The sequence below is a fragment of the Fringilla coelebs genome (assembly GCF_963513975.1).
Source record: "Fringilla coelebs genome assembly, chromosome: 18".
NCBI lineage: Eukaryota > Metazoa > Chordata > Aves > Passeriformes > Fringillidae > Fringilla > Fringilla coelebs.
Window position 1 is genome coordinate 9,060,534 of NC_140044.1, and position 26,555 is coordinate 9,087,088.

General features: G+C 55.2%; 1 protein-coding gene across 1 annotated transcript; it reads right to left on the reverse strand.

Annotated features, from left to right (window-relative positions):
* Positions 1-4,706: 4,706 nt before the first annotated feature.
* On the reverse strand, positions 4,707-14,828 carry KCNS1 (potassium voltage-gated channel modifier subfamily S member 1; the record flags this gene model as incomplete). The annotated part of the gene is made up of 3 exons (XM_084217890.1): positions 4,707-5,162; positions 9,779-10,771; positions 14,796-14,828. 3 exons carry the CDS (start codon positions 14,826-14,828, stop codon positions 4,707-4,709), a joined length of 1,482 nt encoding a protein of 493 aa, XP_084074016.1.
* Positions 14,829-26,555: the final 11,727 nt, after the last annotated feature.

Genomic DNA, 26,555 nt, shown 5'->3' on the forward strand with positions numbered 1-26,555 from the left:
GGATGACTAACTGGAGCAGAGACAGAATTCATTCAGGAGTCAGCTTTGGTTAGCAATTCCGGAAGAAACAAAATAGATCTGAGCTTTTAAGTGTTGGGAAGGAGCTTGGAAATCAAAGGGAGGGAGGCTGCAGGCTTTTCTAGTAACTGGGGAAGCCTGCAGCTCTCACATCTTCTCAGCAGCATTACCAGGATGTGGTGGAGCCCCAGAGCAAAGGGAAGGTTGTGCAGCCATACCAGGGAGTGTTTGTGTGCGCTCCCCCCGTGCTGGCAGCACTGCACCTGCTGCACAAACTCCTGCATGTGGCTAACAAACCCAGCAACAACAGGTCCCCAGGAGCTGGGGCTGATGGTTAGCCTTGGTTTTCTCCCCCAGAAGGGAAAAGGTCAGCTCTCCACTAAGCCCATAGCACCAGCAGTTTGTATTAATTATAAGCATTAAGCTACAGGAGCTGCTGTGCCAGTGTCCTTTTTGCCCAGCTACTCATTTCCTACACCTTCATTTTGTACCATTTCCTGCTGTCCACAGGCCAAAAGAGTCTGAGCCTGGATAAATGCTTTGAGTGTTGGCTGGCAGCCCTGCCTCGAGAGTTGACAATTTTTCATTTCACTAATCATTTTGGCAAAATTTTGACGAGTCAAACCAGGAAATACCCATCAGCTCTTTCTAGACCGAAAGTTAATTGCTCTTTAATTTAAGAGCCCAGGACAAAAGCCAATGTGTTTAAAAAGTTTAAAACAATTCAATTCCATCTATGAAGGACTGTCCTGCTCCCCTCTAGGGTGTTGCTGTCCAAATCAACAGAGTGCTGGACAAGGAGGGAGCCCAGAGTCCCTGAGTCCCATCCTGCGTGGTGACAGCAGCCTCTTGCAGTCCTGTCTGTGCACAGCCAGCAGACAGCTGAGCTGTAGGGTGCATTTTCCTCAGCCCAAGGGGCTCACAAGCTCTGGACCAATATTCCTTCACTACAGAGAGCATGATCCTGAAAGGAATGTGGGGCAGTTTTCCCACTGTGCTGCTCTCAGCAGACTCGAGGTCTGGATGTGAAGATGCACCTCTGGTGCTGTGCCTCCCTGCATGCCTGACCTCTGGGTTTTATTCCCTGAAATGGTGTCACCTGTCTAGGCACTTTTGGTTAATTTAATTCCATGCCTTCAAGGCTGCTCATTTGGCTCTCTCAGATGGATAGAATAGAAGTCTTGATTTTGTGTTTTTCCTACAACTGAGTTAGCACTTGGGTTCAGGTAAAGGCTAAAGTGAACCCACAAGTATATGCAAACCTCGGGGCTGTCTCACTGCTAGGCAAAAGTGGTTTGGCATTATTTTGTAAAAAAAAAACAAAGAAAAATGGAATGACTGCCCTGTTTGTTTTTACTGATCTCCTTGCATAGTTCAGCAAATAGCAGTAACACTGATTTAACGTGTCAAGCAGGGTGCTCTAGCAGTGAGAACTGATTTTTGCTGAGGTCAGCAGGGCTGTAAGAATCTGTGAGCAGGAGCGATCCCAGAAACACTCCCAGTGAGGAGTCTTTCCTCCTTACAGATGAAGCCCTTTAAAATCTCCTGGTTTTCTAATTACCAACCAAGTGCACAGACCATGCTCAGGATAGTCATGGATCTGAAAGTTGGCAAAGGAAAAGAAGTTTTAAACAAAGGTAATGAAGTTTACTTTGTCTCTTTGAGCAGAGTTGTCTAATTCTCAGCTGCATTAAATAGCTTAATAAGGTCACTGCTTAATCACCATTCCCTGGAGGCAAGAGAGTCATGCTTTAGTCAATCATTTGGTGAATGTGGAAAGCAGCTTTGTAGGAATAACCTGATAAAGTGTGTAATTGATTTACCCACTGTATCAAATGAAAATGCAGCCACTCAGGAAAACTGATGAGGGATTAGCAAAAGAACAAGAGTTTCCTTCTTGCCTTAGCACTGGGAAGCGAGGCCTGTCCTTGCAGCCCAGTGCTGCACAGCCTCACTGGGAGCGTGGGCTGTGCTCACCCACTCTGCTGCTGGGCACCTTCCTGCTCTGCACAGCTCCAGCTCTGCCAGATCTGCCTGCACAGCAGTGGGAGGATTTTCCTAGTGCACTTACTCAGAGCCATACAAATCCTAATGTCTTCACAGAGAGCAGGAGGCTAAAAAAAGAAAACATCTTTCGTGGCTTTCCCAAAGCCGAGCTCGGAGCTCTCGTGCCCCAGCCCCCTCTGATGTGCCTTTGCCATGTGCCAGAGGGGCTCACAGATCCTGCCTTGCTTGTAGCCCCCAAGGTAGGGCAGCTTTTGCCTTGGAATGATTGGCAGAATGTGGATTTTTAATTTTTTTAATGGGAAATCTCTCGAAAGAATAAAGATTGAACTGTTTTTAGCCCATCATGCCCAGCAGAGTAATGCACCTGACACAGGGAGAGCTCCCCAGCCAGCCCCTGCAGAGTGACAGCCTAGAGACCCCTCCTCATTTCAGAGCATCAGAGAGGCACAGACAGCACCAGGATCTCCTCCCTCCCAGCTGTGATGCCTGGCTCCCTGAGGGGCTTTTCCCAGAGCCCACCAGCTCCAGGACATTCCCTCATAGCCCAGGAATGCCTCGTTCACTGAGCCTCAGGAAGGTGGGTTATTCCCACTGCTCCAGCCAGGACGACAGCAGTGGTCCAGGCATGAGGACAGCTGCCAGCTAGAGAGCATCCAGCATCCCACAGCATCCCACAGCATCCCACAGCATCCCACAGCATCCCACCATCCAGAGCAGGGCTGAGCTGGGAACTCTGCTGGGCTCCAGGGTGGGGCTGGGGCTGGCTGACAGGGACCTGCAGCAGCTTGGCTGCTCCTGCTCACCCTGACCCAGCCCTGGCTCAGCCCCTGGGCTGCATGGGCACATCCAGCTGCCACAAAACAGAAACCAGCATCCACAGCAGGTCATTGAGGTCTTTAATAAAATATACAGTATGCATCCCATGCATAGATAGAAAATTAATTTACATGCTCCTAATTATTTGCATAATGCTTTTTCATTAATAGATATAATTTACTCTTCACATTTGAATACATTTTGCTACTGGAATATTTATGTTGAGAAGGGGAAACTCCTTCCTGTATTCAAGTAACAGTGCAGCAGGAGCTGGTTGGAGCAGAGGGTGCTGCTCTCCAGTCCCAGCTCCCAGCAGGAATAAGCACAGAGCTGACCATGGAGTTGGTACTGGAAGACTTGATGATGCCAGAAGCATGAGCACCCTCCCATCCCACACCACCACTCCTTGGGAACCCTCCCTGAGTCCCACTGGCCTTGGAAAGGCTGGACCTGCCCCAGTGTTGGCTTTCCTTGCCTGTCACCAGCAGATGGCTGCAGGCAGAGCCAGCACCAGCAACTACAGCTGTGCTGAAACCCAGCCAGGACAAGCAGCAGCAAAGCCACGATCCAGGTACCTGGGGTCATCCTGCAGCCTTTGAAGTGTGTGTGAGGTGGTTTGGGATTGTGGGATGCACGTTTCTCCTGCTCAGAACAGGCATTGCTGAGTGCACTCCTCTACGTGCAGCAGAGCTGCACAATTTCCAGACAGAGAACAGGGTGGGAGGACGAGGAAAAGCTCTGTAGGGAATTAATGCAGTGCCCTGAAAGTGCTCAGGTGGGCTGGGGTCCGGGCAGCAAAGGGTTTGTGTTCCAGGCCGGCCTCCCTGCCCGGCTGTGAGGTGCTCAGAGGCTGCGGTGACAAAAGCAGTGCAAGGTCCCCTCTGCCCCAGCTCTCCCTGCAGGGGGAAGGTGAGTGCAGCAGCACTCGGGGAGCTCAGCTCCCTGTGAGGACACCTGGGACAGTGTGACCCCCTCCTTACAGCCCTCCTGGCCCTGAGACAGGGAGGGAAGGGGCAGGATAAAGCCAGGCTAGGGGCTGTAGTGGGGGAGACCAGGGCTTGGGCGACAGCCCCACTGGGATTGGCTCCTCAGTTCCCCCAGCCTGACCCCTTTGCTGCTGCCTGAAAGGACAGTGCTCCTTCTGCCATCCTGGCCATCCCCAGGTGTGTGGGCAGTGCTCCCAGCTGTGCCACACTCCCAACACAGCCCCAGATCCCTGTGGGTCCCCACAGTGGCAGTGCAGGAGAGCAGATAAACCCCAGCAATGGAAAGGTGGAGTTCAGTCAGTCCCACTCCCATGGGGCTCACCCTGAGCTGGACACTGCCTCTCCTCCCATACAGGCTCATTCCAAGGCCCCTTTATGGCTGCAGGGGCAGTTGAGCCTTTTGAGCCTGTTTCCTGCTGGGGGTGGGACAAGGCTGGGGCTGGAGTTGACACGGCACAGGATCTGTAAGGGCTGCCAGCCTGGTGAGGGCTGCCTCATCCTTGAGCTATTTAACCTCACCCTGGACAACACAAAACGTTAGGGCAGAGGAAAATCCCTCTCCATACACCTGGGGCAGTGCCTGATCAGGGGTCACTTGTATTTCTTATTTTCTGCCTCCCTTTCTGGCAGGGGTATATCCAGCACCACAGCCTCCCTTTGCAGGTGAGCAAGGTGAAGGCTGAGACACATCCAGGCAGGCACAGGGTCTGGAAGCAGCCAGCACCCACTGGGCATCTCCTCCAACCCCTCCAGTCCTTGGCAGGATGATGCTGCCGCCGCGGTGGCTCCTCCGCCGTGTCCCGGCGCCGTGCTCACCGTCAGCAGGTCCCACGTGCCCCAGGTGGGTCCCAGCAGGTCCCAGGGCTGCAGTGCAAGGGCTCAGGGGCTGGGGTGGGCACCGGGGGTCAGACCACGGCGGTCGGGGCTGCCCCTGTCCAGGGAGGTCTCGCTCAGGGCCTCGGAGTCGCGGTCGCGGCTGGAGGTGCTCCCGCCCTCCTCGGGCTCCTTCTTGCCGCTGTTCCTCACGGCCGCCTCCAGCGCCTTCTGCTTGCGGTAGAAGTGGGAGAACTTGTTGAAGATGATGGTGATGGGCAGTGCCACCACCAGGATGCCCCCCAGGATGCAGCCCGAGGCCGCCAGCTTCCCTGCCACGGTGACGGGCACCACGTCCCCGTAGCCCACGGTGGTCATGCTGACCGTGCCCCACCACCAGCACGCGGGGATGGTGTCGAAGCCGACGTCTTCCTCCTTCTCAGCAGTGTAGGCCACGCCAGAGAAGACAGAGACCCCCACAGCCAGGTAGAGCAGCAGGATGCCCACCTCCCTGTAGCTGTGCTGGAAGGCAAAGCAGAGCCTTGGTCAGTGGGGCCCACTGATCAGGACACAGGGATCCCACGGTGCAAACACAGCCCTGCACAGACTCCCTGCACTCCTCCACAAGCATCCTGCCACTGATCAGGACACAGGGATCCCACGGTGCAAACACAGCCCTGCACAGACTCCCTGCACTCCTCCACAGGGATCCCAGTGCCTTCCTCCACCTCTGCTGTGGGATGTCCTGCTCCAGGGGTGGGCTGGAATGGGGCAGGAGTGACTCACATCTGGAGCAAGTGGTGCAGCCAGGAATCATTCCTGGCACCCACAGCTGCCTCTCTGCACTCCACCAACCTGTGAGTGCTGGGAGGGAAGACAGATCTGGGCTCCCCAGCCAGGGATCCCCGTCAGAAGCTGCTCCCCTGCCTCCAGCACTCACTCTGGCCTGATCTCAGCTAACAATATTTAGCACATTTTCCTTTTATCTTGGCAGGTCCCCAGAAACCACCTAATAGGCAGCCACTAAAAGAAGCAATTTGTACCTTCCTGAGTCGCTGGCACTGCTTGCAGGGAGGACGTGGTCTCTGCTGCAGGCTCAGCTCAGCTCTTACCCAGGTCTCAGCCCAGGGGACCCTGAGCCCCAGGGTCCCTGCTGTACCCCAACACCACTGAGCCTCAGCATTCATGAAAGCCTTTGTTACACGCACATAGAAACATCACATCAGAGCTGACATGAAACCAAACATCCCTGGTGATCAGGGCAGACCAGGGACCCATCCAGTGTCAGTGTGGTGCTGCAAGCCCCAGCTTGATGAGGTACTGCCCAAGGGGTCTGGGAGACTTGGTGGGAACAGAGCCATGGGACACCCAGCTCTGATGGCAGTGGTATGCAATGCTCCTTGAAGACATCATTTCTCTGGTTTCAACCTAAAACCTTCGTGCTGCAATCTTTCTTTTTACATTCTTAACATTTGAACAAAGTATAAGCCTGTGCAAGAAGTCCAGGGGGAAAAGGCAGTGGGCAGTTGGAGGACCAGGCAGCAAATCATGCCAGGAAGGGACTGCCAGGGGACAGGCTGCCACCACCATCCTCCCAGCATGGCTTTGTCCAATTTCTTCTTGACTGCCATAAGTGAATTTTTTGGATGTTTCTGCCCACTGGCCTGCCAGCTTGCTCTTCATTTTTTGGGAAAAAGAAAGCAGAGCTCTGATTGTGGGGATTTTTTCCCAGTCTCCTAACAAGCAGAGAATGCTTTATTGGAGACCACATAACGGCTAAAGGAAACAACATCTGAGCAAAGCAAACAGCAGCAGATGTGGGAAAAGGATTCTGTGGTCAGGATGAGACTTAAAAGGAGGTGGATTCATGGCAGGGAATGAGGAGACTTTGCTTAGACAGCTGGCAAAAATTCCTCAGATAATGCCAGTAATACCAAATAACCTCCTCTTCCTCCTCCTTCTCCTCCCTTTCTCCTCCCTCACCTGGGGCTGCAATGCCCTATAGCAGTGCCAAGGAGCACTTGAGGAGGACAAACAGCTCAGAGCCAAGGGTGTATCACTTGGCCAAGAATGACCTGCTCCTGGCTGGAAGTTAACAGCAGGTCTGTACATCCCAGCTGGGGACCAGCAGCACCGAATAACCTCATGCATTTTTAAAGAGTATCAGTTCTGGCCCTGGGATGTGTTGGAGGGGGAAGGCAAAGGGGAAGTCAGGCAGCTCCATGGCTCCTGCTGCTTCAATTTACATGCAGGGTCAGGGTTTGCAGCACAGGGAAGGCTCCTGAAACCTCCCAGCTGATTCTCAGGCACTGGCTGCCATCTATTTGTAGCCCTTCATCTGCAAAACTTCTGGTTTGCTCATTGATTGAGGGGGAAGGCAGCTGCAGCTGGGGCTTGGCTGGGATGCAGTTTTAGCCATGGTTTGAGTGGGATGCAGGCTTAGCCAGGGTTCAGATGGAATGCAGGTTTAGCCAAGGGTCGGGTGGGATGCAGGCTTGGATAGGGTTTGGGTGGGATGCAGTTTTAAGCAGGGTCAGGGTGGGTTGCAGGTTTAGCAAACAGCCAGCCTTGGGGGAGGCAATGCTAGGTAATAAAAGGCTCCAGCAAAAAGCCCTCCAAACAGCAGTCTCTCCAGGTTCCTGCCAAATGCACATCTTTCCTCCAGCACAGCAGAAGACAATCGGAATGGAAGAGCCCACTTTGAGTCTTGCCAGAAACAGCAGAGTGGAGACCGAGCAAAGACGGCCCATGGTAGTGACAGCAGGGATGTGCAGAGTTCCAGCCTCCTTGTGTATTTAGGCCCCTGAGGGGACAGACAGCAACTCCTGAGGATCCCTGTATGTGCTGTAATTACCCAGGGACCAACATCTATCAACAGCCAGCGGGAGAGGGGCTCCAAACCCCCACCACAGAGCTGCAGTAGCGGTAATGGATGTCGGGCATGGCGGGGAGGAAGAGCAGAGACGTGTAGGAAGCCTCTCCTCAAATTAAACATGCTGTGGATCAGGCCCCAAGCAATCTGAGGGCTGTTCAGGGTTTACAATGCACAAATGGCAGAATTCCCTCTGCTAGCACTCTCGTGGCAGGGGAACAATCACTCAGCTTGCCAGAGCCATCGCTCCCGCTTCCTGGCTGTTAACAGCCTCCACTGCTCTGCTCCTGCTTTCTGCTCTCGCAATAGGAAGTAAATGATGATTAACAAGACGTTGTAATTTATGTGCCCACTAAATCACAATGCCAAGCTGCTGCATCAGATTTGTGTCTTTGCTCATCCCCATTTAGAGCTGGCCACGGAGTCCCCAGGAAGGGGCACTTTCCAGCACGTCACTGGGTGAATCAGCTGCTCGTCAGAAGCCGGAGCCGCGATGCTGCCGGCTCCCCAGACCTCGTCTGCTGCTTAGTAATATGCACATGAGTCCATCAGTGCCTGCTCTGCTCAAAGGTGGTGTTCATGCTTGGATGGAGCACCAGCAGGACTTAGGGAATCCTTTCCACCTGTGCAAGTTTACTTAAATTTCACCAGCAGTTTTACCTGGGTCTGTCGCTTGTCAGTGCCCTTTCAAGGTGAGTGTTCAGAAGCAAGTACGATGCAGGAAGGACTTCAGGCATCTTCACTTCAAGCAACCCACCCTGGACCCTGTTCTCAGCAGGTTTTGAGGATGCCAGGAATATTTTGACGCTCTGTGGGCTCTGTGAGATTAGCTCTGGGCAGGGCTGATCCTGCGTCAGAGCAGAAGCTGGCAGAGGACCTTTCCTGCTGCCCATCCTCACTCCCATTCCCACTCAATGGTTGCTTTCCTCCATGACTCAGCCATGGGAACGGGTCCAACCCCAGCAGCCAGTGCCAGTACACCCCATGCCAGCCCTGTCACTGCTGCAGCAGCAAAAACAGGGTGTCCCCAGCTACTCATCCCTGACATGGCCCTTCAGAGGGAGCAGCACCAGGAGCTGCAGCTCTGTCTCATGCCAGGCACTGAGCGGGAGGAGAGTGGCCCTTTTGTTGAATTTCAGGCTCTGTTACAAAGATTGCTTCCTTGGCCATTTGTGTGGTACACCAGTTGTTTGAAGGGGGTAAAGCACAGGGATATTTGTGCAATTGACCCAAGAAGAAGCAATGTTTGCCCTGGTGATCATCCCCCTGTGCCCAGCACCAGCTCTGTGTGTGGTGGGGCATTGGGAGCATGTGTCACTCTGAGTCTAAACAGGCTCAGGGATGAGCTTTAGGATTCGTATTGATGCAATCACCAAGAACCAGGGACAACTAAAGGCTGAGTTTAATTGGCCTCTGCACCAGGCTGGATTTTCTGTGTAAGCACAGGAGGTGAGTTTCCTTCTCCCCAGATTCAGGAACATGGCCCTCAGCAGAAGGAGGATGGAGGGGAGAGATGGTGGGGGTGAGCAGAACCACACTGGAAGCTCTCCTGCTTCACCACTGGGCTGCAGTGGTGAAGGTCACTGTCACCAGGACAGTGACAATTGCATGACAGATTTCAAGTTGCCCTTGGGTCTGTCTGAAGACACCGGGAGTGCTGTGGGTGGGGGTCTGGAGAAACACAGTCTTGGGGCATGTTATGGGGGATGTGGACCCTCTCACCAGACCTGCAGGGATGCCACTTGTAGGTATACCTGAGTCCTGGTCCCCTGGTCAGCATTTCCTCCAGACCTTCCTCCTGAGGACCGCATGGTCCTGGGACCAGCTTCCCCCAGCTCTGCATGCCAAGTTTTCCATCACACTGAGGGGCAGCTGCTGGAAACCCAGGCTCTGCTGAGGGCATAGACCCTGCCTGGGGCTGGTTGTCCCAAACCATGCAACTCATCCATTGCTTTTCTGTTGCTGCTTTGTGCCAGTCCCAACCTCACTGTATCCTGAAGCATTCAAGTATCAACTCAGCTGGACCAGAATTTCTGTTTCCCTAAATGAGCAGACACTAGGGGAGGGACACTGGCCTCTGGTCAGCTGGCAACATGCCCTTAGGAGGGTTCCCCATTTCCCAGAATGGGGACAGGAGCAGCCCTGAGCCACACACACTGGGGCTGGCAGACCCAGCAGCTGCTGGCTGCTACCTGCTCAGCAGGTCACTCAGCCCCACTAGGCTCTAGACTAAAGGAGTAGGTGAGGAGATAGAGAGCCAGTTTACCTTCAAGGTGGCCCCAAGTGACCTCAGTCCAGTGGAGTGCCGAGCCAGCTTCAGCACCCGGAATATCCTCATGAGCCGAAACACCTGCACCACCTTGCCCAGGTTGCCCAGCTCCGAGTCACTGCCCATGGTCACGTCCACCAGGAGGGTGAAGTAGAAGGGCAACACTGACACAATGTCAATCAGGTTCAGTGGGTGCTTGAAGAACTTCCTGGGGTTGGGTGAGAGCAGGAGGCGGGAGGATACTTCAAAGGTGAACCAGGAGATGCAGAAATACTCCAGCTTGTGCAGGATGGGTTCATCGAGCACATTGCCGTTCTCATCCACCTCCTGGTACTCGGGCATGCTGTGGATGCACATGGTGGCTATGGACACCAGCACCACGCTGATGGACACGAAGCTGAAGAGCTTGCTGGGGATGGAGTAGCCGGGGTTCTCCATGGTGAGCCAGAGGCGCTTGCGCAGGTTGCCGCAGCGCAGGGTGCTGTAGCGCAGCAGGTCGTGGTTGATGTCGGAGATCTCATCAGGGGACGTGTCCACGCTGCTCACCTCGCTCTCCTCATCCCAGTTGTGGTGCCGGCTCTCCAGCTTGCGCTCGTGGTAGCGGTAGCTGCAGCAGGAGTCCAGGAAGAATTCGTTGATGCCCCAGTACTCGATCTCCTGGCAGAAGGAGAAGACGCACAGCTCCTCCATGACGTGCAGCTTGCCCGTCTGGTAGAAGTGGAGGACGTAGAGGAAGAAGCCGGGGTTTCTGTCGAAGTAGAACTCCCTGGCGCTCACGTCGTAGTCATCGCAGAGCTGCAGGATGGACTCCTCCGAGTCGCAGGAGAGCAGCCGGCCCAGGCGCGTGTCGGGGAACTTGGAGAGCGCGCTGGAGCTGAGCCGCCGCCTCAGGCCGCCCACGTTGATGTTGATAACGTCCTCCTCAAAACTGGGACCCCAGTAGTTTAAGGTCTTGTTGACCATGATCAGCAGAGCAGGAGCGGGTTCCACCTGTGGATGAGACAGCGGGGCTGGAGGGGTGCTCCGAGCTGGGAGTGGGGGGCAGAAGCACCCTGGGGAAGGAGGAGGGATGTTTGCATTTTGAGAAGTGAGGACCAAGGAGAGAGAAGGGCAGAAAACCAGCTTTAGACTGTTGTTCTCCTGCGGTATGGAAGCTACAAAAAAGAAAAGCCAATGATTTTTCCATGTGAAACTTTTCCTTGCTTTTTTACCTGCTAAAGTTTCTCCCTTTGCAGGTTGTTAATGGCCTAAGGAAGGCAGTTTAATTCACCTCCAGCACCTCGCCCATGGGGCTCTCCTTCTTCAAACAGGTAATTAGTCACTGAAGAGAAGATTTATTCCCCAAAGAGTCTCCCGGAGGCAAAATTAGATCTTGTCAAATCACCGCTGCTGTGATTCTGCCAAAGTGCTTTGTAGCCCCGCTACCCACGCTACTAATTAGACCTGGTCAAAAAGTCCTTAGATGGTGCAATCTTTCCAGCAGCACAGGCAGTTTTGCCAAAATCAAAGTATTGTCACAGAAGGTGTCGATTTTAGGGAGAATTTGAGAGGAAGAAGTGTCAAAACAATTCATCTGCCTGTTTTGTTTCCTCTTGTGTGTTCTGCCATGTAAAATATTACGATTATTTTGATTATGTTGAAACATAACAAAAACATGATTCAGAATCATTGATGACTGAATAAAATCTGTATGTCGATGGGGAAATAAAAACCCAGAGTTTTGATTTCTATTTCATTTTAGGGATTTATAAGTTTCAGGGAGCTGGGCTTTTTTGTGCAGCAGAAATTCTATTTTCTAATGAGAAACAGTTAAAGCATCAAAGAAAGAGAAGCATTCCCAGATGCAGATGCATTTACCTGTCTTGACCAGAAATTTAGAGCAAAAAGGCAAATAAAAAGTATTGTGATCTTTATGCACCACCTTGAAATTAGATTTTTCCACCTACCTTATTCATCAAAACAACCAGGGAACACGGAGCAGCCCTGTACTCATGGGATCTCCCTGCTCCTGGCACAGAGTCGTGGGGTTTGAGGGACACTGCTTTGCCCTCTTGGTGGAGGAATTACATTTTTTCCTGTCTTATGTCACCCACAGAATTTTCCAAGCTTTTAGGGGCTGCAGGGACAGAGGGCACAAACAGGCAGCAGGAGCTGAGGGAAAAAAGGCTGCAGCACCTGCAGTGATGCTGAGGTGCCAGCAGACCCCCAGAGAACAGCCTGGTCCCACAGCAGCCACCAGGGGCCAAGACCAGGTCAGGGACACGAGGTGGGTCACAACACCCAGGGGACTCCTGAGAGTTCTTCCTCACCAGCCATCTCCCAGGATTTATGGGGCAAACACGAGGGCTCTGCCTGCTTTCCAGTCTGAGAAACTCGGTGTAAAAGGTCTGTCAGACTGGGAGGGACCTGGGGGACACGGTCACCTCTAAATCTGTAGGGCAGAACTGCAGAGGAACAGGGGTAATGGAGCCACGGTTAAGCCCCGGAGGTGTTTTTTAAACTGAGCATGGCTGTGGGGGCAGGAAATGCCAGATTTGTGTGAAACAGCCTGGCAAAGGCATCTGTGAACTCCACTGCATCTCCCGGCCCGGGGCTCCTTAAAGACACAGCTTTGCACCACAACCAGCACTTCCATCACACCACGTCTGGAGGAGGCAACCAGCTGGTGATAAACCTCAGAGCTTAATGGACTGCCATGTCTTGCCTTTCAAACGGGAGGGAAGAAGGAGAAGGATCTGCTTTTAATGCTTAAGCCAAAAGCAAGGCAGAAGAAGGGGTGTAAACCCTTCTTTCAGGGATAAATTGGAATTTCAGTGTCAGATTAGCTTTTCCAGAGAAGACATCACACAGCCCATCTGTGGGGTAGGGATGAGTAATCCAGGTTCCTTCCAGAAGGATGCTCATGCATTCAGGCTATAAGCACACACACACAGAGGGGGGGGCCTGGAGGTGCATCTGTGGGATCCAGCTTATCCCAAAACCAGCCTCAGACTCTCTCTGCACCCTTCCTATAGAGCAGCCTCTCTGAAAGGTCAGGCCACCAAAATCAAAGGCAAGGTGGCTTGGGGGCTGGGCTGGGGCACAGGACAGCCCAGGATGGCAGGACAAGCCTGAAGCATTGCTTCAGCTCAGCCAGACCATCCCCAGTGCACAGCTGTGGCTCTGGGTGAGACGTGCCAAACCCAGACAGCCAGAAGGGGACGGCTCCTTCCTCTCTCCCAGCTCAAAATTAAAAGGTGGGTGTCAGGACCCTGCCAGCTTTGTACCCCAGGGAAATCCTTCCATCCCTGCTGCACTGGAAGCAGACTGAGGAGAAGGGTCACGAATTGCCAGGGATGTTCCTTTATGATGTTCACTTGTGAATAGACCAAATTATTTCTGCCTACATACAGCCTTCATCTAGGAATCTAAAGCAGCAATTAATAGTTTTATAACTCTCTTGCCTATTTGTTTCAGGAACAGCTCAGCTCAGCTTTAGAATAGAACTGGGCTTTGAACTGGGACCCAGTGTGATCTCCCCTGTTGGACCATCAAAGCGTGCACCCCATTCACATTTGCAGGGGAACCAGCTGGGAAACAGAAGCTCACTTTGGAAGCTTGGGTGATTTTTATTTAAAAGCACAACAGACAGAGAATACAAATGTGTCTGTCTGGGAGAAAGTGAATTTGCAAAATTTTCCTTTAGTTGACCCAAAATTTCCATGAATGATTGGGAAAAAGGAACAGATCAAGCCAGTCTCTTTCTGATAGATGTTGAAATATATTGTAAGCTATTTTGAGACAACCGTCAGAATTACACAAGCCCAGTGTGAGCTGGGTGTTGGGCGTTCAAATTAATATCTATCTTCTGGAGAAAAAAATCCCTGCTATATGCATTTATGACAGTAAAAATAAAATATAAAACACATCAAGCATGTCTATAAGAAATGCTAAGAAGAGTTTCCCTTGACAACATTTTTTTTTTCTCAAAGGCTTTCAAATGGAAGTTATGTATATTTATTCTACCTGGCAGAGGGAACTCAGGGGAGTGGGAAGGAAGGTGCTAATAGACATTCAAGTGAGGATGCAGCAAGTGCAGGGAGCATTGCACACAGGGTCTTTTCCAACCAGGTACAATGGATTTAGATTAACAGTCCAAATAAAAAACCCTGTACTTACAGCTCAGCGAGGCTTCCCAGCAGGGAGTCGTGTGGCTTGTCTCAAAGGAGCCATTAGAAATTCGTAGAGGAGGAAGAACCTCTTATCCTTTGCCTGTAGCCTACCCTGAATGCCCTGTCACCCGAGGCTTGTGGCCGTGCATGTCCCAGGTGTGCAGGGGTGGTGGCTGCAGACCACTGAGGAGATCCTGTGCAAGACATCCGTGAGACTGGGGTGGGACTGGGGGTCCCCTGCTGAGCACCTGAGGGGGCCCGTGGCGCTGGGTGGCGTCCCAGCTCCTGCAGGGTGGTGTCCCCATATGCTGGGACAGGACTGGGGACACATCTGCTCTCTGGTCATGCAAAATTGCCCCTGCAGAGCCCCATCCCCATTGCTGAGCGTCTCTGTGCTCATCGGCTTGAAGATGCTCCGGACCAAGCCCTGCCTTGGGCGGTGCGGGGGTTTGCCAGGCGGGCAGAGGGGAGAATGGAAGGGGGATTCCCACTACTGGCTGCTCCCTGCAGGCAGAGCACAAGCTGCTGCTGTATGCTGAGAGGCCACCAAAATGCTCAGGACTAGAGATGGAGATGACGGGGGACTCCCTGCTCGCCTCGGGTGCAGGAGAGGGTGATTACCAACAGCCCAGCGCTGTGCCAGCCTCCACTCCCCGGTCTCACGCTGAGCGTGTACAGCTCTCCAGAGGGACCTCCGTGCTCCGTTCCCCGGGGAGGGGGAATGCAGCCCCCGGGGAAGGCAGGCTCCGGGGCCAGGGACTCCCCTACACCCGGCCGCAGAGGGACGGGGAGGAGTGTCCCTGCGCCCCGGCACCCAGCAGCATCCCGGGGTGTGGATGCTGGCACGGCGGCTCCCCGCTTACCCCGGGATGTCGGTGCCTCGCTTCCCCGCTCATCCCTGCATGCCGCTGCTCCGGTTGCCCTCTCACCCCGGGATGCCGATGCCCCGAGTCCCCGACGCGCCCCAGGCTGCTGACCCCTGCAATGCCCGGAGGTTCTGGTACCCCCGGTACCCGGGTTGCTGGTGCCCCGGTCCCTGTGTTACCGATCTTAGGGTCCTCGCCGCGCCCCGGGATGCCAGCGCCGCGGGTCCCCGGGATGTCGGTGCCTGCAGCTCCCCGGGATGCCGATGCCGCGGGTCCCCACCCCGCCCCGGGATGCCGCTGCCCTCGTCCCCGCCCGCCCCGGGTGCCGGTGCCGCGGTCCCCGCTCTGGAGGAGCCCGCAGCACCCCGCTGGCGAGCCCGGCCCCGCGCCGCCGCTCACCTGCCTCGGCGCCGCCCCCGCCGCAGCGAGCGCGCCCGGCGCGGAGCCGCGAGCCCTGCGGGGCCGGCGGCGGCAGGAGCTCCGCGGGGCCGGGGTCCCGCCCGCCGCCCTTCCCGGTGCCGCCCTCCGCCCGCCCGCCGGCGCCGCGGCGCGGGAGCAGTCGGGGAGAGCCCGGCTCCCGATTCCCGGTTCCCAGTCCCCGGTTCCACACCGCCCGTGCTCGGTTCGTGGCTGCCTCTGCCTCCCGCCAGCCCCTCCCGAGCTCTGTATAGGGGACAGGGCTGAGGATGCTCGGGCAGAACCCACCGGACAAGACCAGCGAGCTGAATTTGGCGAAACCGGCTGGCAAGTCGGCACAGCTCCGTGAGAGGCTGGAGGTGTCCCCTGCCAAGGCACCACCACAGCCGTCACACGGAACCGAGCCGGGAATCTGGACCAGGCGAGGGTACCCCTGGCTTTCCTGAAGTCTTACCTGCTGGAAGTGCCTTGGAAGGCGGGAGAGCTCACAGGATGGCTGTGGCAGCCGCGCTGGGGGTGCCCGTCTCACCCGGCCCTGGACTACCCCAGGTTTTTGCGGAGCTGCCCGCGTGGCGAGCGCTGCCCTTGGGGCTGAGCCCCCGCAGCCGGCAGGGCCGGGCGGTCCCGGGCCGTGCCCGTTCAGGCCGAGCAGGGCCCGGGCAGCGCTGCCGCCCTGCGCCGGGCACACGATGCCCCCCTGCCCTCGCAGTCGCCCTCCGTGCGATCCATCTCCGTCTTGCTCCTTGGAAGTGGGAGTGCGCGGGGCACCGGGGCAGCCCCGCGGGGAAGCGGCTGAGCTCCTCGGTGTCCCTTCAAAGGCTCCCTGGGAGGTGGGTGAAGGCAGCGAGCCCCGGGCATGGCACACGCTGGTTTCAGGTCAGCGAGCTGCCGCCGCCGCCCGGGGCCATCCCCAGACAGCCCGGGGAGCACTGCAAGCGCACCAAGTGCCCCGGAAATCAGCTGCTGGAGCAGAGGGGTGGGAAGGACAGGACGGGAAAGGGACCTTTCCAGGGTGACGGCCGGGGCTGCATGTCCCCGCAGCGATGGCTCATTGCTCCGGCAGCCGGCACAGAGCAGCTGTGTCACACAGGCGGCTCGCACGGGGCGAGACTTCGCAGCATCCCTTCCATCGGCTTGCTGATTATAGTCCGAGGGGCTGGAGCCTGAGGGCTCTCAGCCTTCTCCAGGCTTGCACGAGGAGGACTGAGAGCTCCTTTTGGTGGCGAGCATCCTTCCCCCTGCCCGCACGCCCGCCTCCCGCGTGTGCTGCCAGTCCTGTCCCTGTGCCAGGCAGAGCTGGCCGCTGCAGGGCCATCAGCGTGTCTCCATGTGTGTGATGTGTCAGACTGTGTGTGCCTGAGCTTGTTTACATGGCAAGGAGGCAGCGGAGGGAGGGGGAAGGGATGACTTTGAGGGAGGCCTCAGAAAAGAGGAAAAAAAGAAAAAAAAAAAACCGAGGGAAATTCCTCTGTTCTGCGATATGAAGCAAAAAGCATTTATTTTTATGGCAATTAGAGATGGCTGAGCATCCCTGGAAGCTGCAAGATAAACATGCCCATCTTTGTCTGCTCCAGGGAGCTGCGAGCCTGGCTGATGGTGGGTGCTGAGCCCCTGCGGGGTGCAGCCCACAGGGGAGGAGGAGGGCTGGCTCCCACGTGGGGTTTTCTCTGCCTGTCACTGACATATGGTGATCAGGGTGAATTTTCTTTTCCCTTCTGAAAATAGTTCTCATCCAGCCATTTTTCAGGGAAGGAGCTGTGCCTGGCGCTGCAAGGGCATCCACTCCATCTGGCACTTTGTGTCTTCACCAGAGCCCTGTTTATGCTCTACTACAGAGTAGACCTCAGCCCTGTCCCCTCCAAAATCAGCTCTCCCAGTTCAAGGAGGTACTTGGTGAGTGTTCCTGGGCCGTGTGGAGGAGCTGAATCATGAGTGGGAGAAGAGTTGACAGGGCTCTGTCCTTACTGCTCCCAGACTGGAGGGATCCCCCTGGGAAGGAGCTGGAGAGACACGGAGAGGAGATACCTCCATGTCTCCTGCTGCAGCTCAAGGCTCTGGCTGGAAGCAACTGCAGAGGAGGGAAGTTCACTTCCCAGGCTGCAGAGGCCCCGTGCAGGTTTGTGCTGGCTTCACAGCATCTTTCAGAGGGGACTTGGCTGCTGCATCAATGGCACCTGAGGTGAATTTTCCCTTTTCCCCCCAAATTCAGAGGCAAAAGTCCTGATTCTGCCACGAGCCAGCCAGAGCCTGTTGGCCTGCCTTCACACTGACATTGGCAAGCTGTGGCAGGAAAGGGAGACTCCCACTTTAAGGCTGTTTTCCAGTGAATTGAGGTGTAAGGGCTGTTCCTTGGCACAGCTGTGTTTGCGATGGCCCTGGTAAAGCACAGCTCTCCATGGCACGGGCCGGCCCCATGCCCCCGCTGCCCCTCCTGAGCTAACCAGCAGTGATGTGGAGATGGGAACAAGCAGAAAATCAGGTCAGCTGGAAATGCCACCCCTTCCTTTCATGTCTCCCCCATCTTCCTCTCTTGAGGAAGGCGAGTCTCCACCCGCCGCAGGCCGGGGTGGATTGTGTCGATAACCACACGGCAAATCCTCCACACGGGCACGGGGGGCAAAACCTCTTGCCATGATCTCTTCTGCAGTCTGGAAGCAAATCGCAGAGGCAGGGTGAGTCTGAAGCCAGCAGCCATTTCAGTGTGCAGTGAGTCATCCCAAAAGGCGCTCAGCATGTGGCAGCTCCCTTCCTTTCTTCTTTATGCCTTTTTTTTTTTTTTAATAGCTGATGTAGCAATAAATTTTAAAAAATAGCAGGAAATACATATGAATATATCATGTCTCCAGAGCTCCTCTAATTAAAATAAAAATCTTCTGGCACTTTTGAGCCCCTTGGATATCTGTTGTGAAAGGCTGGAGCCGCTGGGTACCTGCCACGTGGGAGGGTGGGATAGAGCAGCGCACCTGCGAGTGCAGGGGGATCCGCGGAGCCGGCGGCTGACAGGGGCTGATTAATGCCAGGGACATGAGCACAAAGCATTTCACAAATAGTCCTTTCCAGAGGGAAAGAGCTAAATTAGGGCAGACGCTAAAGCCTGGTCTTGTGTTTCTCAGTGGCAAAGATTTAATACTAAATACATGGGTTTTCCTTAATGCTGTTATTTCCTGGTGGTTTCTGTGCTCGCTGGTGCGTTTGTTCCCCGAGCTATGGGAGGGGGTTGCTCTAGCCAGAGGGGCTTGGGCTTTTCCTTCCCATGCCATTGGCTGTTCCCATTCTTGTGCTGTCAGCTGTCCCAGTTTCCATGCCTCTCCCTGGAGCCAGTTCATGGGGGGGCAGGAGAGAAAGAGGGCTGCGATGGCAGCATCCTCTGAGCAGGAGGATAAAAGTGGGGACACAAACTCCAGGGGATTCCATCCTATCTTCCTCCCAGAGCCACAGGGTGTCTGTAGATGCTGCTGACAGAGTGATATCAGCCTGCTCCATGCTGGAAATTAATTAACCAGCTTCATTCAGTCTCTGAAGCCCTTGGACACACCTGCCTATCCAGCCCCCTGCAGAAAGGTGATTTGTTGGAATCGATCTACAGCAGGCTTGGGATAGACATGGCCTGCAACAGCCATCCCTCTGACAGCCTGGAACTCTTCTGGACTTGGGTTTTACTGAGCTGACTGGGTGCCTGAGCCAGAAAAGATTAATGGACATTCACTGAACTTGCTGGAGACCTTGACTTGCATTTGGACTCTGAAACTCTAACAGGAAACGTGAGAAAATCTGGAGAGTTGTACCAATGCAGTGGCTATTTTTTATAGAGATGGAGAGCCTCTGGTGAGGGAGCAGGGAGATGCTGCAGTGTAAGGTCAGGCATTTCAGAGCACTGATTTACTATCTGGCAAGTTCCCACATGCCTTGAGTATATGGATTGCCTCCATCTTACAGCAACCTGCAATCTCCATGTGCAGCATCTCTGCTCCAGGTTGTCTCTCCATCCTCCAACACTCAGGACACATTACCAAAACTGAATTCATCAAAAACAAAGGCTATGCCCAGGCTCATCATTAACCTGAAGCATCTCAGGCCAAGGCTTCCCATGGGCCAAGCCCTCTGCAGAGCATTCTCAGCAGGGCTAGAGCTGCCACAGGTAGGGATGCTGGCAGAAGGGCAGCACAGTGTCAGAGGAGAGGTTAAGGACAGGACTTGCTCTATTCCCTGACACCCATCTTTGGTGTCAGGGTCAGTCTGGTCACACTTCATTTACCAGTACAGAAAAGCCACAAAACCCAGTCATCATGGCCATGCTTGCACAGGCAGCATGAGCTCACTTCTTGGGTTCTCTGCCAGGAGAGAGACAGGTGAAGATGGAAGCAGAACTTTAACTGCAATTAAATCTTACAATAGTGCAGGTCAAATGATGCAAGTAACCAAGAGCTCTGACTCTCTACAGGCTCGTGCAGTGAGGACACTTGCCCTGCATTTTCCTTTTGATGGCTGTGCACAGCCAAGGCCATGGCCATGGAGGGAGCCAGGGGTGGCCTCTGATTCCTGCCAGCAAGGCCAGGCTGGGTGGAGCAAGGAGGTCTCCACCTGCCCCTGTGCTGCACTGCACATGGAAATATCCCATAAATTGGTATTTGGGCAAATTGGAAATCAGACTTTTCATGCAATAAGGGGGTCAATTAAAGGGCGATTTCCCTGAGATTTATCTGATCCTGTGGATGATTTCAACCTGCAGCAAACCCAGTGAGGGCCTTGCACTGGTGGAAGTAGGGACAGCAGACCTGCCCTGAGGCTCTGCCAGGGGCCACTCCAGAGCAGGAGACAGAGAGTGGCCACTGGGTTTGGGGCTCTACAGTCTCTGCCCAGCTGTGATGACACAGCTGAGACTCAAAGCTATAAATTGCTGGTGGATTATCACTATGGTAGTTTGCAGGTGGAAGTGTCCTCGTGGTTTGTGTGCCCTGCTCCCATTCCAGCTCTGCCTCCAGCTGCCTCTGTGCTGACAGGGATGAACACACAGGGCCAACTACAGCTGGAGATGCTGGGTGCAGGGAAGGGTGTGCTCTCCTGTCTCTGCAAGGACGCTGTCTTTGGGCTCTCTGCAGAAGGTTCAGGCAGTGCTGGGGTGGTGAGAGAGCTGGGCTGCCAGAGTGTCCTCAGGTCTTGAGGCTCTGAAGGATGCCAGGGATTTACTGGTTCCCTCCATCCCATCTCTGCCTCTCCCTCCTTTAGACATCATCCCAGCATGGGCAGGACCCTCAGTCCAAGGAGGAGGATGTGGGGCTGGAGATGCTGGAGCCCTGGGGAGTGGGGTGATGTGACACCCAGGGCTGCAGGGTGCCTCTGGGGGGCCAGACTGGCAGGGGAACCCTCCCAAGCCCCCCAGGTGCCCTTGGCAGTGGATCAGCCATGCCATGGTTCTGTGGTTCTGTGGTTCAGGGCTGGTGACTCACTGCCAGCCCTCGAAGGCTGCAGAGCCACGGCAGGGGGGAGCAGGGTGTCTGACAGCTCCTGAGTCTCCTGATAGATATTCCTCTGCTGCTGCACGGAGAATCACTGCTGTCTCCACGTCTGAGCCCAGGTTTGCTATGCTGGCTATGGATTTTTCCCTGCTGTACAGCCATCCTGGCTGCTTGGCACTGGATTTTTGTAGTTTTGAGGGTTTTTTACCAGGAATATTTGAGCAAGCAGCAGAGGAGAAGCCAAGGATGCAGGTGGAGGAGAGCTTGCTGGCTGTGTCTGGATGGCTGGGGGAGACACGGGCACTTGCTCCTGCAATGTGCACACAGGATTCCACCTTTCATTACCTTCTTCCACCAGCTGCAATGCTGAGGGCACCCCTCATTCTTTCATTGATCCTGACAGAGTTCAGGGCTTGCCTCTTTAGGCAGATTCAGGTACCAGGAGAGAACACATCTACCTTCTTTCCAAACTCTTGGAGCAGTGGAAGTAGCACTTGAGCCCCAAGAAGATGCCAGTTGGTTTGCTGGGATGCACCATGGCATCCAGGCAGAAGCCCCATTTGCCTGAGCCCTGGAAAGAGCCTCCTGATGACATTTCAGGAAAGCTTTTTTTCTATTTTTAGAGGCCATGGTGCACAGAGCCAGGGAGTCGGGACAGGATTCCCAAGCTCTTGCGGAAAGCAGCCGTGCATCTCGGGATGCTCGGAGCAGCAGCCCTGGGGCTCATTAACACGATCCAGTCACTGCAGCTCCTGGAGCAGAAAGGAATTTGGGCATTTGGGCAGCAGTCTGCTGCCTCTTTCAGCCTCTGCTGGGTCAGGCTCTGATCGTGCTGGGCCAGGCTGCTCCTCTGATTGGCACCACAGCTCCGATCTGTGCCTCGGAGGTCCGAAGCCTCCCGTTCCCCTGGCTGTGCAGGGAGGCGACAGGGCGGGCTGCGATGCTCGGCTGCTCTGCCCATCTCTCCCTGATTAATGTGAAATCCAGCCTCATGAATCATTCATGAAGCTTTATTTAGTATAATGGTTTCTGACATCCACTGCCTGGGAACAGCATTTTGGGACAGACCGTTTGCGACCGTTTCTTTTTTCCAGAAATAGGGAGCTGACGTTGATCCCATCCGAACGGGGAAGGCACAGCAGGGGAGGGAGGGATGGAGAGGGAGGGGCTGAAGCAGCCCTGCCTCCTTCTCAGGGAATCGCAGGTTGCCTCCTAATTAACCAAATGTGTAAAAGCTAAATATTGACATTGCATTGCAGCTCCCTGCGTCTTGCCATCACATTGCATGTTATTAACCTACATAGTGTCAGGGAAAGGAGCATCTGTGTGTGCCTTGGCACAGGCAGGCCTGAAGAGACAGGAATTCCCCCTTGCAACGCTGCTGGTGGGACCTGAAGGAGCTGGGAGATGGATTCCCCTCCGTGGCTGGAGCTGGGGAGAGAGAGAAGCTCGCTGGGTTTTCCTACAGCATAAATCACCCACCCTCCTCTTCCTGAGCCCTTGGCTGCAGGGAGGCACTGGTTCCAGCTGGGAGGGGCTCTGGGAGGTGAGCATCCCCGTTTGGGAGGGGTGTGCAGGTACTTTTTTTCCTGTGCTGGTGGATTTGGGAGTGATGGGGAGTTTCTGGCCGTGTGTGGCCCACAAGGTGGGATGTGTGCTGCAGTTTGATGCGTGAGCAGGGGCTGGTGCAGGGCTGGCATCTGTGGGAGCTGCTTTCCTCCCTGCAAACTGCTTCATGTGAGTTTCAGAGTGCCTCACCAGCCTTTGCCAGAGCTGTTATTTGTGGAACATCCCAGCTGCTTGGCTGAACACAGACATCAGCCTCTCCGAGGGGCTGTGGAGGGGGTGCCCTGCTGAGAGATGGGGCTACAGAGAGGGCAGGGGTGATGGAGCCCAGCTGCCCTGCCTGCCATGGGACACAAGGAGGCCCAGCTGCCCTGCCTGTGCCACTGCCAGCCTCCTGCTGAGCTCTCCCATGTGTCTTCATGCAGTGTGGCTTGCTGCAGAGGAAGGAGATGTCTCCTTTCCTCTCTTTCAGCATGGGGAAAAGGATTGCTGGCACGTAGGGATCTCCCTCAGCTACAGGGTGCTGTCAGTGCCTCACTTTTTCTGCCTTCCTTTTGGCTCCCTGGCTCAGGGAAGTCCTGCCAGCATCTGAAAGGCTTCCTGGGTGTGCACAGCCTCGTGCAGCTGCAGCAAAGAGCAGCCTGCTGAGGATTCCTGGTGGGATGGAAGGGGATGGAGCCAAGCAGCTCAGCACAGCTCTGCTGCCTCTTGGCTGGGGCAGGCAGAGCTGCTCCCTGCCAGACTGAAGGCCTTTGTCACAAGCAGCTTGTGAGCTTTGGCAGCGCTTCAGGCAGGAGAGAAATCACAACAGAGGGCTGCTCTGGCATCCCTCAGCCCTGGCTCCATGCCCTGCCAGCCCCCACCCCCGTGGGGTTCCCACCCTGCAGGGGCTGGGGCAGTGCACAGCTGGGGTGATGTGCCAGAGCCAGGCGGGAGGGACAGCTTCCAGCCCTGCTCTCACACCTGCCCTGCTGGCAGACACTGCCTCCCTCCACTACACACTTCCAGGGTTCCCCTCTGCCCTGCCAGCACGGTGGGAGCTGCTGCTGCTCCCTGGTGAGGGTGGGAGGGCGCTGGGAAGGGTTCCTGGTGTGTCCTGGCCGTGTCAGACAAAGCAGCCCCGTGCCTTCAGAAAGAGAATGCTGGAGGGCAGCAGCTGGTGTGAGACAGCTCTGCCCCAGTCCCCTCTCTCCCTGCCCCTGCAGAGGGCCTAGGTCCAGGTGAGAGCTGAGTTTGAATAAACCATCCCAGAGAAAAGCACAGAGTGAATTCATACATTTGTTGTCCTTTAACTGTGAGCATAGTTTGTTTTCCTGCAGAGGTGTGTATCTATTTATTTTATGGCGGGGAGCAGGGTGCTATTGACTCCTTTCCCCTCCTGGAATATTGGTGCCCCTCAGCAGGAATGATGAAGGCTGTGCACAGCTCCTGACCACGGGCAGAGCTGCTGCTGAGTGGATCTGCTCTGCCCAGGGTATTTTCTCCTCTGGAACTAATGTGATTGCTGAGATCCTGCTGGGACTACAGATTCCCACTCCTAGGCCAGGCTCGCTAAATAACCCTCCCCTTTCAAAGGCTGTCAAAGCTGTAGTAATTCTTATTAGGCTGGTTTGAATCATCTCTTGAAAAGGTCTCACATCACCACTGAGCGCCAAACTGTTCTGTATTCAGACCCCAGCCACCCAGTCTTCTGAGCCAGACCATAATATATGCAGGGGGAGGCTCCAAGGAAATATTGAAGATGTTCTGCAGTGCTCTGGGTGAAACTTGACTTCTCCATCCTCTGTCCTGTGCACATTTCAGAGTGGAGCAAAGGACTTTGCATGGAGCAAGGATGCTCTGTGGTGCTGATGGATCCCTGGGGACACTCTGGATTCCATCCCCTGGGATGCTGGGCAGTGTTGGATGTTTCCTTTGGGAACTGGCCAAAAGTGACTGGCCTGAAAACCTTTGCTTTGAGAGAGGGTGGAGTAAGCCAGACCTGCAGCCTGCCCTGCAGTGCTGCTGTGCTGTGCCATGGTGGATGTTTCTGACTCCAAGCTGGGCCCTTGAGTGCAGCCTTTGTCACATTCCCAGCAGCAGACCTGGTGGGCCTGTCCCAGGAGAATTAGTGAGCCCTGAGCCCCCAGGCAGAGAAAATGAACACTTACCTTCCTCCCCAGGCTGCCCTGGCCCTGGGCAAACAGGTGATGTGGGAGAAGTCTCTGGCACAGCACTCACTGCTTTTCCCCTTGTCTTGCTGGCACATACCTAGGGCAAAAAGGGAAATTTCCTTCCTCCCCAGAGCTGAATCAAAGGATTTCAGCCAATGCACACGGCCAGAACTTGCCACAATGCGTGATCCTGACCTGTGTGTGTTCTGGTGCACTGCCCAGCCCCTCCCTGGTGGGTGCTGCTGCATGGAGGGGGTACAGGTGAGCCTGATCCGGTGCTGGAAGCTCCCCAGGCTCCCCAGCAGAGCTGGTGATAGCTGGAAATGCTGTGCCCAGGAGGCAGGGACCTGTGCCTGGGAAGAGAAAGGCAGAGGATTTGTTGACACAGCTGCAGGTGGAGGCACAGTTGGTGCATTGCCTCTGGGATTCCTGACTTGCAGGGCTCCAAAACAGAAAGCAGCAGGACTGAGACAGACTTGATGTCCCCAGAGCATCCCCTGGCCCAAAGCACCTCCTCCTGCCTTTCTGGGCCGGCAGCTGGGTGACAGTGATGACATGAGCAAGGCTGTCTCAGAGCAGGTAGAGGCACCTCTCACAGGGAGATCTGGAGGCCTCAGGCAGCTGGTTTTGGGAGGATGAACCCTTCCTGCCATTTCCTCGTGTCTGCAGAGGAGCTGCTGCCCTGGGCACGGCATCCATAAGGTTATGCCGGGCCAGCTGAGAGGCACCCCACGCCTGGAGCTCTGTGCTTAATCAAACCAATTAGCAATTTAATCTTGTTAACAAACCAAGATAATTGCGGTATTATCAAATTAGCCAGCTGTATGGAAATGCCTGCTTAATAGCTGATAATAGCTGGTGCTGATGGTGGAGGAGGGCTGTGATCTGTGACTAATGGCCGCGGGAGGCGCAGTCTGGCTGCTCTGCCCTGGCTGCCCCAGCCCCGTGCGGGATGCGGGGGATGGATGCAGGATGCGGGGGATGGATGCGGGAGCGCTGGGGCTCAGCCTCTCCCAGCCCACGGCTTGTGTGGCACGGCTCTCCCTGCGCAGAGGGCTGGCCTGCTGTCAGGGAGAGTTTTTCCCTGCAAGGACCCTGCACTGGGCAGAAGCAATGTCTGATTTTGCACTGAGTTTGGCTGATGAGCTCCCAGTTCTTGTTTTGCCTGCCCTGCCGGATCACCGGGCGTTCTCAGCCTCCCCAGCGCCGCATGAGCTCTCTGCCTCTCTCTGCCCTCCCGTGGCCAGGCTAAGCAAAGAGTTGAGGTTTTTTTTTCATCACAGGACTTCTTCCTTCTGTCCGAGTAACTTCTGAGTCTTGCCGCCTTCTAGCTGCTCCACAGAGAAGAGGCCACCTACACAGATATGACCATAGAAGGACTCTCCTGCAGTCTCGGCCAGGAAACTCCCAGCACCTCCCATGGACCATGCAAAGTGTCAGTCCCACGCCAGAGCCTTCACCGTGCTGTTTTTAAAACCTGCCCACCTGGTGCTGCTCTGCAGATTGCTCTGCTCCTGCCTGCCCATGGGGATCGTCAGCCCAGCTCTCACAGCAGCAGCAGCTCCTCCCTGCTCCCTCGGTGTGTGCAGGCAGACCAGCCTCCTCCTCCAGTCTGGGCTGGACTGGTTGTGAGAATGGGACGTTCTCAGCCAGCCTGGCATCAGCAGGGGCTGGGCAGGGCTGGCAGGCCCCCTTTGGGCATTAGGCTGGGTGATGCTCTGCCCTGCAGGGGATGGTGGCAGTGCCTGGTTCTGCCATGCACAGAGGCCAGCAGCTCCCTCAGGCTGTGCACAGTCTCTTCTGCTGATGTTTCTTGGCAGTTCCTGAATTTTTGTCCCCAGCACTCAGCTGTACAAAAATTACAGGAACCCCTTGGAGCCATGATTGTATTGCCCTGGCTTGAGGCTTTCCCAGGCAAGATTTTTCAGCTGAATTTTCCCCACCAGCTCAGGTTCAGTGAGGAGTTCAGCACCATTTGGGGTTTGGGTCTGTGTAACCCCTGCTCTGCTCTCCAGATGAGCCCCAAGTAGGGTGTTCATGGGGAGCCTGTGCCTTCTGTGTCCCCCTGGGCAGGCAGGGTCAGTGCCCTTCCTCAGCCCTGTCCAGCAGGAGGGCCTGGAGAACACACTGCTCTCTCCAGGGCCCCTTGCAGCCTTCCTAAAGCA